At 35.8% G+C, this 18,031-nt stretch overlaps 1 protein-coding gene across 1 annotated transcript; it reads left to right on the top strand.

Annotated features, from left to right (window-relative positions):
- The first annotated feature begins 5,172 nt into the window (after positions 1-5,172).
- LOC149172968 (uncharacterized) lies at positions 5,173-5,754 on the top strand. The gene has a single exon (XM_089426524.1). The coding sequence runs from the start codon at positions 5,173-5,175 to the stop codon at positions 5,752-5,754; it is 582 nt and encodes a 193-aa protein (XP_089282650.1).
- Positions 5,755-18,031: the final 12,277 nt, after the last annotated feature.

Raw genomic sequence — 18,031 nt, 5'->3', positions numbered from 1 at the left:
GAAAAAAAATGATGTGAAAGTGCTAGAAAGTGTGGTGTTGTTGAATGAAAGATGAAAGATGAATAAGATTGGGAAGAATGTCGTAAAGTAGGGACAAAAAAAGTGTATCCCTAGCAACAGTGCCAAAAATGCGGCATTACCAAATTAAATATGAAGGATGAATGATCAAAAAGTGATGTAAAGAAAAGGATGTTGTGATAACCAAGAACATGAAACTCATCCTTGACAACAACGGCAAAAATGGTGTCTCTCAAATTGTACAAACACGATTTGACAATGATTAGGGTTGGGGTTGCCACTCTGATCCCTGCCCTCTTCATTATAGCTTGTTAAAATTTGGCAGTTCAGGGTTGAATTTCTCCTAGAAGAAATCATGTATTTCAGTTATGTTTGAACCACCTATAATAAATTTCATTTCTAACAATTCTAATGACTTTCCGGAAAAGGAAAGTCATGTCTAAATGATCAAGGATGATCTCGACATATGGAATCCACTTTGAAATCAAATCAATCATGATTATACAAGTCAAGAATTAATATTTGTATCCATATTAGTATTTTTATTATTATGATACTATTATTTATAAAATAATCTAAAGTCATTCACCTTTAATGGATTAATAAAAGTGAATTCTCTCTAGGGAGGTAGGAGCGGGAGGGGTGATATTTAACCTCGAAGAAAAATATGAAACAAAGTATGCATGGGGACTTGGGAAATCCTAGAATAACCAAAGTCGGAGCTCTCTCTCTTTGTCAAGGTCTAAAGATAAGCATATCTAAAGGCATAATAAGTTTTATTATTGTTGTCGAATCTTTGGTGGTGATATAAAATTACATAAGGCTATCAAGAAATGACCAACCTTTTGACGACGAATCTTCTCCATTGATAACAAGGATTATTTTTTTATTAAAAAAAATTGATAATTTCAAATTTTGTCATGTTAAAAAAGGGAATAATCGAATGGTGGACCTCTTGATTATAAATTAGAGTTTAGCAATGCATATTAAGAGCAGAATAGTCTTGGTGCAGGCAAGAATAGCGAAGAAAATGGAATCAGCAAACTTAGGTAGCATAAATGAAGCTGAGAACTTCGAGCATAGCAGGAACATAACATAGTTGAACGATAATTCAACCAAGATGGTAGTAAAAGAGATTCAATACCAGATAATGGTGTCGTTGGAGCATATGAATGGGTTTGGAAAATATATGGAACTTTTTCATAAGGCTATAAAAATGATGAATGTAGGCATGGTAAATATGAGGTATTTGATGGAGAATATAGAAGTCAAGGTCAAAACAACAATGGTGGGAGTGTTGAAAGAGGTGTTTGTCCTACACGATGCACTTGGACCAATGGCAGTGGGAGTTAGGGATGTTGTGAATAGCGATTAGGAGCCTGATGCTTAGGAAACTGTGAATCTGAGTCAGTTGATGGAAGTTGCTCAGGATTCCAAGGAGCATGTTGGTTGCGGGTAGTTTGCCTCTGAATATTTATGTTATGTCGAATAGTTAAGCTCTGCAGAGTATTTTGGAGAATATATATTATATGTAATGTAATATTAGGCAATATAAATAAGGAAGGTAGAAGTCTTGTCTCATTGAAAAATATCCTGTAAATCTCTAAGACTTCTCTTCTTAAAAATGTAAGGGACCTGGCCCATTTCGAGATTTTGCTATAAAAACTGCTACTCATTTCTTTTTCTTTTCTTTAAAAAAAAATGAATTCTCTCATGGAATAAGTAAATTAAATTGAGAATCTCTTACTTTCAAATTGAACCTCTCTCTTGGAATAAAATAGTAACTCCAAACTTAAGAGAATGTAACTCTCCCTCACTAATTCAATGTATGGCAAAAGTGTAACTCCTCCTCATTAAATGTAATTTTAACTCCCTCACTCAATTCAATTTGTTACTCTCACCAAATACTCTCTCATGTCTAAGTGTGACTCTCTCTCTCCCTAATTTGAATTATAACTCCTCAAGACAAGTGTGCGTCTCTCTCTATTCTTGGAATGAGTTACACTTCTCTTCAAGTAGCTCCTCCCTCATGGAATTCGATTATCCTATTATTGGCTCAAGGCATGAATTCATTTTGTAACTCCTCTCCTTTCTCATCTATTTAATCGAGAGAAATTCAGATTTTACAGTATCATGTTCATTGTGAAGAAGGAGAGTAATTGTTGAGTGTGTGGTAAAGAAATGTGAGAGCAAGTAAAGAGCAAGAGCAAGGTAAGAGTTGTAGCAAGTCTGAAGGAGAAGATCTAATCAAAAGAAGGAGGATATCTTCAAGCAAAGAGTGAGAGCACTTCAGTCACAAGTTGATTAGTCATTGGTGACTTTATTTATTCTCATTCTCTCTCTCTCTTTGTGTACTCTGTTTAACAATTGAAGAAATCTAATAGAAGAAGAATCATTTGGGGTTTTGCACTGGTCATTGGACCAAAGTCTCTGTGTCTCATATTTTTGATTGACTTTCTTTATATGATACTTAAGTTTATGTTCTATCGACAATTACTAATGTTCAAAGTTTTGAAGAAGAAATTCGCATTATAAGTAATTGTAAAAACATAGAACATTTTGTTTTCTGCAAAGTACATTCAATTTTTTGCAAAGTAAATTCAACTTTCTACAATGTACATTCAACTTTCTACAAATTACATTTAGTGCCATTCAGTTTTCTACATAGAAATTTCAAGATTCTGTAAATAATTTTTAAATTTTTGCGTAGAAATTTCATATTTTTTACCATGGTATTAGACACTTGGTGAAGACAAGTCCAAGGAGACCAAAAAACACCTGAAGAGACCCCACTTGCTACCAAAGTTTTCTAATCAAGATGACTTCGTCCTACTTCAAGGTAGAGAAGAAGTTGAATGATGTGTCAAACTTTGGTCCACAGAAAGCAAGGCTAGATATCACTCTTGAAGAACACAAAGTTTTGGAGTATGTTGAAGACACAGTAGCTGGTCCACTAGAGAATGCAAGTGTTGTTGTCAAATCCAAATATAAAAAGGGTGAAATCAAAGCTAGAAAAATTATCTTTGATTGTCTTAGTGATAATTTGATTACTTATGTTTATGGTTTGAAGAAAGCTAAAGAAATTTATGACAAACTAATTGGCATGTTTGCAATTATTAACTTGAACTAGATTATTGCCTTGAAGAATCAGCTAAAGGACATCAAGATGAACATAGGAGAGACAGTTCAAGCATACTTCCTAAGAATGACCAAAATCAGGAATCAACTATCAACAGTTGGTTAAGTTGTACTCGACAAAGAAATGGTGTTGATTGTGCTTCGAGGCTTTTCTCCTGATTGGGAGAGTTTTATCACCAGCATAAGAAATATCAACATTATTCACGCATTTGATGAGCTCTTGGTAAAGTGTTTCCAAGAGGAGGCTAGAATGATCTCCAAAGGTAGAATTTCACATCATGAAGAAGGAGAACCTACTACATTTTCAGCCTATGACAAGAGAAAGAAAGGTAATAAAAAGAAATATGCTTTCAAATCAAATAAAGGGAATCTAGACATGTCAAAATTTAGATGCTTTAATTTTCAAAAGCATGGTCACTTTACTGGTGGCTATAGAGAAAGAAGAAGAGCACCTAGATTCAAAAACAAATTTGATTATAGATAAGACACTTCTGAAAATCAAAGAAAATCCCCATTCTAAGAAAACAAGAAATCCAAGGTATAGAAATAATGTAGGGGAAACTCAATCAAAATATATTCTTGTTTTTTCTCTTTCCAGACCTTCTTTTTCATATTCATTTGATAGTTAGTTAGTTGATAATGGTGCTTCCAAACATTTTATTGGTTACAAAGAAGTGCTCTCTAATCTAGTTAAGAGGGGACTAATTTAAATCTTATCCTTGGAGATAGTTACACTCACAAAGTTAAAGGTTATGGTTCAGTTTCATTTCAGTTAGATGATGGCAAATATATTTTTCTGCAAGAAGTTTTCTATGTACCTGGTTTGAAAAATAATATTTTATCTATATCTACTCTAGAAGATAAAGGAATGAAAGTTGTTTTTATTAATGGAAAAGTTATAACATGGCCTTTGAACTCGATTATGAGAGAAGCCTTCACTCTTGGATCAAGATGTGAAGGCCTTTACAAAGTCAATGGTAAACCCATTCATGAATTAGTCCATGATATCGATCTTCAGTGTGAGCTATGGCATAGAAGATTCGCTAACCTACACTAAAAAGCCTTACCTCCTATAAGGAAGATGGTCTCAAAAATGCCTAAGATCATAATGGATCATGAAGGAATTTTCCCATAATGTGCAAGTGGAAAGGATATAAAGGTACCATTAGCTTCAAGCAAAACAAAAACTCATCCGGTAGTTCAACACTTGCATTCTCATTTATGTGAACCTATGCCTATTACTTCTCTTGGTGGCTATTTATATTTCATGATTTTATTTGGTGATTTTTCTCACAAAACATGGATATTCTTTAAAAAAAGGGAGGGGGGGGAGAATTTGAGATGTTCAGAGATTTAAAGGCTATATAAGTGTAAGAGCAAGCAAAAATAAAGAGCAAGGTAAGAGTTTTAGCAAGTGTGAAGAACAATATCTGATGAAGAGAAGGAGGAGATCTTTAAGAAAAAAGCAAGAGCACTTCAACTGCAAGTTGATTAGACATTGGTGACTTTATTCATTCTCTCTCTCTCTCTCTCTCTCTCTCTCTCTCTCTCTCTCTCTCTCTCTCTCACTCGTTGCTGAATAATTGAAGAAATCTAATAGAATAAGAATAATTTGGGCTTCCCCTTTGAGGGGTTTTTCCCTGATCATGGGACAAAAGTCTCAGTGTCTCATATTTGTGCTTGGTTGTCTTCATATGATCCTTAAGTTTATGTTATATATACAATTTTTAATCTTAAATGTTTTGAAGAAGAAATATGCATTCTAAGTAATTGTAATATCATAGAACATTTAGTTTTCTACAAGGGCATTCAATTTTCTGCAAAATACATTCAACTTTCTACAAAGTACATTCAATTTTTTGCAGAAAAATTGAAGTTTCTACAAAGAATTTTTAAATTTATGCATATAGATTTCATATTTTTCAACATGGTATAAAAACCTTGGTGAAGACAAGTCGAATGAGACCAAAAATCATCTGAAGAGGCCCCACTTGCTACCAAATTTTTATGATCAAGATGACTTTGTCCTACTTCAGGGTAGAGGAGAAGTTGAATGGTGCATCAAACTTTGGCCCATGGAAAGCAAGGCAAGATATCACTCTTCAAGAACACAAAGTTCTAGAGTATGTTGAAGACACAATAGACGATCCACCACAGAATGCAAGTGTTGTCGTCAAATCCAAATATGAAAAGGGTGAAATCAAAGTTAGAAAAATTATCCTTGATTTTCTTAGTGATCATCTCATTACTTATGTTTATGGTTTGAAGAAAGCTAAAGAAATGTATGACAAACTAATTGGCATGTTTGTAATTAGTAACTTGAACCATATTATTGCCTTGAAGAATCGGTTGAAGTACATTAAGATGAACAAAGGAGAGACGATTCAAGCATACTTCCTAAGAATGATCAAAATCAAGAATCAACTATCAACAATTGGTGAAGGTGTACCTGATAAAGAAATGGTGTTGATTGTGCTTGGAGGCCTTTCTCTTGTTTGGGAGACTTTTATCACCAATATTAGAAATATCAACACTATTCCCACATTTTATGAGCTCTTGGAAAGTGTATCCAAGAGGATGTATAAATTTAATGTATAGATCTGAAACTGCTTATGTAATTTAGTAAAATACAAGACTAAAATTTACTCTGCTCATCTGCAGAATTCAATTGACGACCGAGAAGACAAATCATAAACATCTAGGGGAAATCAATTTCTCAAAACCCCTTCCTATATGTATTCCATTAATCAAAGAATAAAGAAGATAAGCAGTGCTTTCTCAACCCTTAGCACAACCTGCAACTGTATATAGTCTATCCCCTTGCCTGACTGACTGACTCTGGCCAATACTTAGCCAATTTCTTGGTCCTTCAATCTCCTATTTCCTTACACTATTCCATGAGAAATTAGGCCCCTATTAATTAGGAAATTCCTCAATCTGGATTGTGCAATTCCTTTAGGTTGATATCTGATTACATGCACCACTCGTACAACTTGGAATAGTCTACAATTAATAGTAAATTTCCTTTGAACCTATATATCAACTGGGTAACTCGAGTTTTTTGCATGCATCACTTATTTTGGGTTGATTGATTAGTTAACTAATTGATCACTAAAGATGACCACTGCTGGACCTTCCACTAGTTTTTCTAATAGTTAAAACTAGTTTAACTGACAATAACTCAATTTAACTGAAATAGATTGCTAAAAATTAGAAATCAATCATATTGAACTAAACTCCAGCTTCTCCAAATCGTATTAACTAATTTAAATGGGTGACAAGTGCCATTTAAACTCATTTAACTACCTCCAAGATTTTTGTTGAAATGGGAATTTGAATTTTAATCTAGTTTGACCAAGACAAATTCAAAACTAGATTTTCTTACTGCATTTTCAAGAAAGGGATTATCAGATACCCCAATCCTGTCTCTATGGAACTAAAATTTGCCTTTTGAAAAAACATTTTTCAAAATATTTGCATCTTGTTCCTTTGTAGGAATGTATTATAACAACATAATCTGCATCTTCACACATTCCCGTAGATGGTGATACTTGATGTTGATATGCTTGGATCGACCATGAAATATTGGATCCTCATAGAGTTTGATACAACTTTTATTTTCATAGTAAATCATAGTAGGACCCATCATCTGACCAAATAACCCAACAAGAATCTTTCTCATCTAGATCACCTCACATGTTGCTTGACTGGAATCCATGTACTCTGCTTATGTTGAGCTGAGTGCCACAGATCTCTGTTGCCTACTGTACCAAGAAAGAGTTGCAGACCCAACACTAAAAATTCCTCCTGATGTGCTCTTCTAGTTTGATGGCCTCCCCATCCAATCTGCATTTGTGAAGCCTTGAAGCTTGACTCCTTTTGTCCATTTGTACCATAGTCCAAACTAGGTGATGCTCTAAGATACCGCAACACATGCTTTGTTGCCTTCTAATACAGTTTGGTTATCCTAACCATAGCCTGACTAATTTGGTTGACTACATAGCACATGTTTGGTTGTGTGTTCATCAAATACATTAGTGAACCGACAAGTTGTCGATAGATGGTAGCCTCCACTACTTCACCTGAAGTAGTATCCTCTTTCCTCCAATTCCCTGCTAGATGAGTCTTGCTGGGTTTGCTACTCTCCATGTGGAACTTCTTCAATATCTCATTGGTGTACTTTCCTTGAGAGACAAATAGATCCCCATCTCCTCATCATACTTCCAAATCGAGGAAATAATTCATGAGTCCCATGTCCTTCATTTCGAATTCTCTTGCAAGGTCCTAAATGCAAGAAATGATCAACTTCTCATCACCGGTTAAAATTAAATCATCAACATATAACACAATAATCAATAATTTACCTTCAACCACAATATGATAAAGGTTTGAACCTGCTTCACTTTTGGTGAAGCCCAACCTAGTGAGATAAATGTTGATCCTGTTATACCAAGCACAAGGTGCTTGGTTCAATCCATATAACACTGGCTTGAGTCTACACACATGCAAATCTCATTCAAAGGTATCAAAACCTTTTGGTTGTTCAATGCACACCTTCTCCTCAATAACTCAATTGAGGAATGTTGTTTTCACATCCATCTGGTGGATCTTCCACCCCATCTATGCAGTCATTGCTAGAATTGATCTAATGGAAGAATACCTTGCTACTAGAGCAAAGGTCTCCTCATAATCAATTCCCTCAACCTAAGAGAACCCCGTGGCCACAAATATGGTCTTATATTTATATATGATTTCGTCTACTACATGCTTCACCTTGTAAATCCATCTCGAACCCACCATTGATTTATCTTCTGGTCTTGGTACCACTTTCCAAACAATGTTTCTAACAATGGAATCATATTCCTCTACCATAGCATCAACCCATAAAGGTTGCTCTACTACTTTCTCGAATAAGGATGGTTTTGTCCCTACTAGCTCAGTCATTAGAGCCATGTAGCCACTATACTGATCCAATGACCTCCTCTACCTGCATTGTGAAGTGGGTGCTCCCACATTCTCTCTAGAATCATGCAATAGTTTGTCATATTCCTAGTTCATTTCCTTCCTTCTCTGGATGTCTCTACTTCAATGGTTTTCTCTGCTTTAGTGGTTGTCTCCACTCTCTATTCCTCTGCTTATGGCTACTCCACAAATTCATGACGTTCTTCCTTTGGAGCTAAAGTATCATGATCTGAATGCAACTGAAGCTCCCTCTCAAAAGAACACTTCATTGCATTCTCCTCATCAAAATTCAAATCCATTCAAACAACTGCCATTCTAAGAGATGGCAAGTACACATGATAGTTGTGATGTGTTTTTTTGTACCCCACAAATATTCCCAACTCTGCTATTGACTCTATATTTTTCCTTGACTCCTTGGAGACATGGCAATATGCTGATGCTCCAGATATTCTGAAGTGTGACACAAATGGTTTATTCCCTGAAAAATCTTCTTTTGGTGTACTCATACAAGAATCCGATGAGGACCCCTATTTTGCAAATAGACCATTGTGTTGCATGCTTCAGCTCACAAGTGCAGTGGTAGGCCTTGGTCATGCAACATCACCCTTGTTGCTCCCACAATACTTTTGTTCTACCTCTCAACCACCCCATTCTATTGTGGGTTGTGGGGTGCTATCAAATCTCGGCGAATGCCTTATTTGGCATAGAAATTTTTAAACTCATTCGACACGTACTCACTTCTATTATCGCTCCTGAGAGCCTTCACTTTGTTGCTAGTTTCTTTGTCAACAAGATATTTAAATTCAAAAAACTTGGAGAATGTCTAGTCTTTCTTCTGCATGAAGAAGATATAACACTTCCATGATAAATCATCTATAAATATAACATAGTACATGTTCTTGGCAGTGGAGGCTATCGAGAAAGGTCCACAGACATCAGAGTGGATCCTTTCAAGCACTGCATGCGCCTTGCTATCTCATTCATTGAAGGTGGCTTTTGTGTACTTCCCCAAGTTACACCCTTTGCATGTATCTTGCTGCTATAGTGTTCCTTTGGGGAGGCCTGTTGTAATTTTTCGCATGATATTCAAAGCACCATGATGCAAATGGCCAAGTATTATATGCCATAATTCGTTTACATCTTGGCTCTACACCTTCTCTGCATTTGTGCTCAATTTAGCACAATCTCCCACATCCATCTTGTAAAGGTTCTTCACACGAACCCAAATATGCTTCACTTGTCTCGTGGTGATGTGTCTCAGGAATGCCTTCCCTTTGTTGAATATCACATCATAGCCAAGGTCTTCCAACACCGAGATGGAAATCAGATTCTTCTTTAGACCTGATACAAGCATCACATCCTTGATCCTAAGAGGGGAGCTTGACTCCCTCTGAAAGGTGATTGTATCGAGCTCGGCCGCGTTGTACCTTCCATCATCTCCCATCTTGATGTGAATTTAGAGATCTTTCTCCTCCAAGTCACTGAAAAATTCTTTGTTCCCCATCATGTGGAACGAGGCACCACTATCTAGATACCACGCACTCCCCATCATTGTGCTTTCCATGCATGAAATGAGATGAAGTCCAACTTGGTTATGAAGTCAAAGTTTTACCTATCACTCCTCCTGAGGGCTTCTTGCCTGCCTTCTTGTGTGGACACTTCATTACATAGTGTCCGAGTTCATGACAGTGAAAACACTTGATTTTGGACAAGTCTTTCTTCTTGCCACCTTGATCGAATTCTCCTTTGGATTGAGATTTCTTCGCTTTCCCTTTATTTTCCTTTCCATCCAAGGCACATTTTTCTTCATCATCACACTTGGATGAAATCTCGTCTCTAGTATTATGCCTTATCTCCTCCTGTGCAAAATCAGACCAAAGCCATTTCTTCTCCCTCCCATTCACTAAATCTTGGTAGTTGTGCCAGCTCTTGGGAAGGCCTAGAAAGGCTAGGCTTACCAGATCATCTTCTACAACTGTAACACCAACACTCCCAAGTTCATCATCACATTTTATGAACTTTCTCAGGTACTGTGGTATTGTTTCATTCTTCTGCATATTGATATTTCGAAAGTTGTCCTTGAGCTCCAGCTTCCTATGGTCACTATTATTCTGGAATACATTTGGCAATGCTTGCCACATTTCATATGGAGTCTCTTTCCCATGGATATTAGAGACAATATGGTCTCGTACTCCCTCTAATATGATCTTCCTCACCTTGGCTACACACTTCTTCCAATCTACCAGATTTTGAGCATAAGTTGTTGTCGATTTTTGGATATCATTATCAATGAACTCCTTCAACCCATTACCTTCCAACATTGTCTCCATGCAGTCCTTCCAAGCAACATAATTTGAGCTTCCATCAAGGGAATACTCGAGTCTCAGTCCATATAAATCCATCCTACTAGCTCTGAAGAATTGATCATGCAAATTTGATCCTCCTAGAATAAAAAGTTTGAAATCTCTTCTCTATTGTGAATCCTACTCTGATAACATGTAGAAATTTAATGTGTAGATCTGCAATTGCTCATGTAATTTACTAAAACACAATACAAATCTACTCTACTCATCTATGGAATTCAATTCATGATCGAGAAGACATATCATAAACATGCATCAACATTTACCGCACGTACACAAAGATTTATCTAGGGGGAAGAAATTGCTCAAAATCCCTTACTATCTGTATTGCATTAGTCAAAGAATAGAGAAGAAATACAATGCTTGCTTAAGCTTGATCACAACCTGCAACTGTATAGTTTATCCCCCTTCCTAACTAACTAACTCTGGCCAATACTTAGCTAATTTATCGATCCTCCAAGCTCCTCTTTCATTGCGTTGTTCCTTGAGGAGTTAGGCCCCTATTAATTAGGAAATTCCTCAATCTATATTGAGAAATTCCTTTAGGTTGATCTCTGACTACATGCACCACCTGAACAACTTGGAATAGTCTACAAGTGATAGTACACTTCCCTTAAACCTCTATCTCAACTGGGTAACTTGAGTTCTCTTCATGCATAAGTTATTTTGGGTTGATTGATTAGTTAATTGGTTGATCACTAAAGATGATTGAAGTCACAACCCACTACTAGACCTTCTACTAGTTCTTCTAACAATTAGAACTAGTTTAACTGACAATAACTCAATTTAACTGAAACAGATTGCTAGAAATTAGTAATCAATCATACTAAACTGAACTCAAGCTTCTCCAACTCAAATTAGCAAAGTGACAAATGCCATGTCACCTTAGTTAACTACCTTCAAGATTTCTATTGAAATAGAAATTCGAATTTTAATCTAGTTTTACCAACGCAAAGTCAAAATTAGATTTTCTTGTTGCATTTTCAACAGAGGAAGCAAGGATGATCTCTAGAGGGAGAATTTCACATCAAGAAGAAGGAAAACCTAGTGCATTTTCAACCTATGACAAAACAAAGAATGGTAATAAAAAGAAATATGCTTTCAAATCAAATAAAGGGAATCTATACATGTCAAAAGTTAGATGCTTTAACTATTAAAAGCATGGCCAATTTGCTCGTGACTATAAAGAAAGAAGAATAGCACCTAGATTCAAAAACAAATATGATTATAAAAATTACACTTACAAAAATCAAGGAAAATAAATAATGTAGCGGCAACTCAATCAGAATATTTCTTGCTTCTGCTCTTTCCAAGTCTTCTTCTGCAGATTCATTTGATAGTTGGTTAGTTGATAGTGGTGCTTCCAAACATTTTACTAGTTACAAAGAAGCACTTTCTAATATATTTGAGAGGGAGGCTAATTTAAATGTTATCATTGGAGATAATTCGACTCACTAAGTTAAATTTTGTGGTTCAATTTCATTTTAATTAGATGATGACAAATCTAATTTTCTTCAAGAAGTTTTGTATGTACTTGGTCTGAAAAAGAATCTTGTATCCATATATTCTCTAGAAGATAAAGAAATGAAAGTTTTTTTTATTAATGGAAAATTCCTAACATGGACTTTGAAGTATGAGAGAATCCTTCACTCTTGGATCAAGATGTGAAGGGATTTATAAAGTCAATGGTAAACCCATTCATGCACTGGTCCATAACATTGATCTTCAATGTGAGGTATGGCACAAAAGGTTCGCTCATCTACACTACAAAGTCTTACCTCATGTAACGAATATGGTTTCTGGAATGCTTAAGATCGAAATGGATCATGAAGGAATTTTCCTAGAATGTGCAAGTAGAAATCATATAAAGGGACCATTCCCTTCAAGAAAAACAAAAACTATTCAGGTACTTCAGCTCATACATTCTTATTTATGTGGACCTATGCCTATTAATTCTCTTGGTGGCTACTTGTATTTCATGATTTTTGTTGATGATTTTTCTCACAAGACATGGATGCTCTTTTTGAAAAAAAAGGGGGAAGTATTTGAAATGTTCAGAGATTTCAAGGCTCTGAATGAAAATCATACTGGAAAGTTAATCAAAGCTTTCAGATCTGATAATGGGGGAGAGTTCACCTCCAATGATTTTAATGACCTTTACAAAGACGCTAGAATAAAGAAAGAAACCATTGTGTCGTAGAATCCACAACAAAGTGATGTGGCTAAGAGGAAGAATAAAACCATTATGGAAAAGGTCAAAGCCATGTTGCATGATCAAAAGCTACCAAAGTTTTTTGTGGGGAGAAGCTGCAAATATTGTTGTTCATGTGCAAAACAAAACTCCTCATCAAGCCTTAGAAAATAAGACTCCTGAAGAAGTATTCACTCGTAAAAGGCCAGAGGTGAGTCATTTGAGACTCTTTGGTTGCCTTGTGTACTTCCATGTTCCAAAAGAAAACAGGAACAAACTAGAAGCTTTAGGTAAGAAAGGTATACTTATTGGTTATTGTGATAATTCAAAATCTTGTATAATTTATGGACTTGGTCAAAGAACTATAGAGTTTACCAGAGACATAATATTTGATGAAAATGCAGCTCTTAGAGAAGCAAGAGACTCTCCTCCTCCTGCCATTGTTGGAAGACAAGCTATTAATGAAAAAGAGTATGCATTTGTGTCTGAACAGGAACCTGAGAATGAGCTTGCTAATAATCCAATGGGTTCCATGAATCCTCTAGATCATTCATCACATTATCCTCCTACCAAAAAGAGACCACTATGGTTGTGAGACACTTTTTAAGATGTTGAAAAACATGTTGCCCTAAGAGGAACGGTCATAGAAAGTAAGAATCCAAGTTGGTTTCAAGGGCATGCTATTGCCATGAGCAACATCATTCAAGCATAAACATGCACCCTTGAAGAAGCGACAAAAGAACAATTCTGGAAATATGCCAGGACTAAAGAATATGAGTCCATCATCCATAATGATATTTGGGAAGTGGTTCCTAGACCTCAAGGCAAATCTGTTGTCACTTCCAAATGGTTATTTAAGATTAAACATGGTGTAGATTGAAAAATGTAGCTAGAGGTTTTTTTCAGAAAGAGGGAATAGATTATGATGATATTTTTGCAACTATAGCTCAATATACTACTATTTGATCTATTTTTGCCTTATATATTAGCCAGGGATGGACTCTTCACCAAATGGATCTGAAAATTGCTTTCTCTTACATGGCTTCCTCAAGGAAGAGGTATTTGTGGAACAAACATAAGGATTTGAAGAGAATGATAGGGAAACCCTTGTATGCATACTAAATAAACCCTTATATGGTTGAAGAAAGCTCCAAGAGCTTGGTATGCTTGCATTGATAGCTACCTGATAAAGCTTAGTTTCATAAGAAGCAATGCATACCCAAACCTCTACTTCAAGACAGTCCTAGGTATACCTTTGATTTTGGTATTGTATATTGATGATTTATTCTTAACAAGAGGAGAACCTCTTATCCTCCAATTTAAGAGGGATTTAGCTTCATAATTTGAAATGAAAGACCTTGGTTTGATGCATTACTTTCTAGGTCTAGAGGTCTGGCAAAGACCTGATGAAATTTATCTTTCTTAAGGAAAATATGTTGTTAAGATTCTTGAAAGTTTTTCCATGGTAGAATGTAATTCCATGCATCCTCCTATGGAAATGAACTTTAAGAAATTATGTGGCAAAGTTGCAAGACGTAATGTGGGAAATCCCACAAAGTATAAACAACTCATTGGTGATTTGATGTTTTTGGTAAACATTAGGCATGACATATTATTTGATGTAAACACTTTAAGTCAACATATGGTTCATCCCTTTCATGCTCACTGGATTGTCGCAAAACATGTACTCAGATACTTGCATGGAACTATCAATCTAGGATTGAAATACACTACTAAAAATGTAAGACTCCATGAATATACTTATGTTGATTGGGCTAGTAATTCTGCAGAGAGAAAGAGAACTTTTGGGTGCTGCTTTAGCTTGGGATCTGCTATGATCTCTTGGATGATCAGAAAGCATAATTTTGTTGCACTGAGTACATTGTTGCTAGCATGGCTAGCTGTGAGGAAAATTGGTTGCGAAATATTTTTAGGGAACTATTTGAGCAAGTTTCGGACACAACAATTATATATTGTGACAATAAAAGTGTGATTCATCTTGAAAAAAAATCATGTATTTCAAGACAAGTCCAAGCATATTGAGATCAAGTAACTATATTTGGGATATGGTGCAGAGAGGAGTAGTGAGACTCCATCACATCTTCACTAATGATCAGATTGATGACATTCTTACCAAGCCTTTACCAAAAAGAAATTTTTTGATTTTTAGAGAGCAGCTTGGACTTATGGAGGTGACCCTTCTGGGAATTGTGACAATAAAAGTGTGATTCATCTTGAAAAAAATCATGTATTTCAAGACACGTCCAAGCATATTGAGATCAAGTAACTATATTTGGGATATGGTGTAGAGATGAGTAGTGAGACTCCATCACATCTTCACTAATGATCAGATAGATGACATTCTTACCAAGCCTTTACCAAAAGGAAATTTTTTGGTTTTTAGAGACCAGCTTGGACTTATGGAGGTGACCCTTCTGGGAAGCGGTCATAGTTGAGATGAGATGTAGCAAAGAGTAAGAACACTTCAATTGTTAGTTGATCAGACATTGGTAACTCTCTCTCTCTCTCTCTCTCTCTCTCTCTCTCTCTAAACAATTGAAGAAATATAATAGCAAAAGAATCATTTGGGTTTTCCCCTTTTAGGCGTTTTTCCCTAGTCATTGGACCAAAGTCTCAATACCTCATATTTGTGCTTGTTTGTCTTCATATGATCCTTAAGTTTATGTTTTATCTACAATTGCTGATCTTAAAAGTTTTGAAGAAGAATTTTTTCTTCTAAGTAATTGTAACAACATAGAACATTCAATTTTCTGCAAAATATGTTCAACCTTATACAAAGTACATTCAACTTTCTCCAAAGTACATTAAGTTCCATTCATTTTTCCGCAAAGTACATTCAATTTTCTACATGGAATTTTCAAGTTTTTGCAAACAATTTTTAAATTTATACATAGAACTTTCAGATTTTTAACATGGTTGTCTCCCAACAACAGGCTATGGGGGGTAGTCCGTATGAAATGTGAAGATGAAAAGACTTGTTGGCAACCAACAAGTCCGAGAGACACAAATGAATGGCCTAGCAACTTGGTTAATTTAGCACTCTTAATGATTATATTAGACTATCTTGGGAGATCAATGCCTTAATGGAGTCAAAACACTTGATTAATTGAATTATCTACCAAGATACCAAATGAATAGTTGTTGCTTTAGGATGCTTCACTATCCTATGTGAAATGCAACACCTAAAAACTAAGTGAGATGCAGGATCTTGGTTTATTTAAAATTACATGCCTAGTTAGGTGAATCCTTCCTCTTAGTTGTTTTGAAGATAGTCTCTAGAGTAAGTTGTGGAGATAAACCAAGGGGAAGCAAGCTATGTATAATTTAATTTGTAGATATGAAATTGCTCATGTAATTTACTAAAAGACAAGAGTCAAATATACTCTACTCATTTGTGGAATTCAATTCACAATCGAGAAGACAAATCCTAAACATGCATCAAGATTTATCACACATACACAATTATTTTTCTAGGAAAAGGAACTTCTCAAAACCCCTTCATATTTGTATTGCATTAATCAAAGAATAGAGATGAAATACAACACTTTCTCAAGCTTGAGCACAACTTACAATTGTATAGTCTATCCCTTTGTTTGATTGACTGACTCTGGCCAATGCTTAGCCAATTTTCAAGCCCTCTAAGCTCCTATTTCCTTGTATTGTTCCTTGAGGAATAGGCCCCTAATAATTAGAAAATTCCTCAATGAGAATTTTACAATCCATCTAGGCTCATTCTCTAACTGCATGCACCACCTGTACACTTCATAATAGTCTACAAATGATAGTACACTGCCTTGGAATCTCCATCTCAACTGGGTAACTAGAATTCCCTGCATGCATTAGTTATTTTGGATTGATTGATTAGTTAATTGGTTGATCACTATTGGCTAGTTGAATTGTTTATGAATTAAACAATCAAGTACCACATTAATTGTAAACCAGGGAAAGTCTTTTTATTCCAAAGGCTACCGCGTACTGTATGTACTTAAATTCTAAAAGCATTGAAAAGCTGTAGTATACGTAATTCTTACGCTAAGTCATCACAGTATTGTTAAAATGAAAGTAATTAGTTAAAATCACAAATCTGAAAAGCAAAGTGATGGATGCTCTGTTGGCAGAGGATCAGGACCCTATCCTCCAGGTGGGGATGTTCAGCACCTGCCCCTGTAATCAGATTGCTAATACACACTGCACTCTAATTCACCGGTGAGAAACAACTCAAGCAATTAATGAAACAGAGTACTAGCAAAACAGAAATACCAGAGGTAATGCTACAAAATCCAAACAGAGTATCAGCAGAAAGAAACTATTACACACTTGACAGAAAAGTAAATGGGTGAATCTTGTGAGGAAGGTGGGCCCAGTCCTTCTCACAAGATTCCCCGGAACACGAAGGCTGGATTAAGTGCTCAAAACAATTTTAGATTCATCTGCCAGAAGGATTCAAGTACAATAAAGTTCAGACTTGCTGATGTCTCTCAAAATCTCACTTACAGACCGACTACCCCCCTTCTCATGTAGATGTCTCCTCTTTATAGAGGAGACATCTATTACAATAGATAATTGCAGTTCATTCAGTTAACCCATTCTATCAAAAATAAGAATTACAGACCGTTGTTACAACAGTATAATAACATATTCTTTCTTAGGTTCTGGCTGTTACACAGCTGGTAACTGTCTTCGACCGTCTTCTTGGGATCTTCACATTCCTTTGCCGTTTCCCCATGCTGTTCCTGATTTAAGTAATGGTAACTGTATTCTACCCGCTTTAGATAGCTGCGGATCATGCCGCGTCAGCGTTCTTCAGATAGTTGCCGGTTGTTATCCCCAGCTGTTGCAAAATAGCCTGCTTTAAATGGTTGTTGTTGCTAACTGTGGCAACTGCGTAGTTGCTGCTTCTAGTGTTGCAGCAACTGCGTAGTTGTTGTTTCTGGTGTTACAGCAACTATAAATTATAATTCCTGCAGGCTTAAGACAATTACTTGACAATTTAATCAGCTTTTCCAAGATAAATATAAAGATACTCATGAATATGCAATGAACAATTAAACATATAGATATGCAGGAAGTTACTTCGTACCTTGGGGTGATTAAGTCATTATGCAATCAAAGCTTACAACTTATGACTCAAAATAATAATATTATGGCAAAAGTATAAGGTCAAAATAGGTCAATTCTGAGTCCTAACATCCCCCCCAACTGAAGAGATTGCATGTCCCTATGCAATGTTCACTCTGAGTCTGAGTCTGAGTGTTGGGATGAACAGTGAAGATTACTGAGACAATAGCTATAGGCAGTGACATCAAACTTCTTTCTGAACCCACAGTCAATCTGTATC

Source organism: Pinus tabuliformis, chromosome 4_2 (genome assembly GCF_031772625.1).
Source record: "Pinus tabuliformis cultivar Carrire ecotype Pingquan chromosome 4_2, CPIR1, whole genome shotgun sequence".
NCBI lineage: Eukaryota > Viridiplantae > Streptophyta > Pinopsida > Pinales > Pinaceae > Pinus > Pinus tabuliformis.
This window is presented reverse-complemented; position numbering and strand designations above follow the sequence as displayed.

Excerpts from the sequence above, each read along its gene's own strand:
- LOC149172968 (XM_089426524.1), top strand. The coding sequence starts at position 5,173 with ATGACTTTGTCCTACTTCAGGGTAGAGGAGAAGTTGAATGGTGCATCA.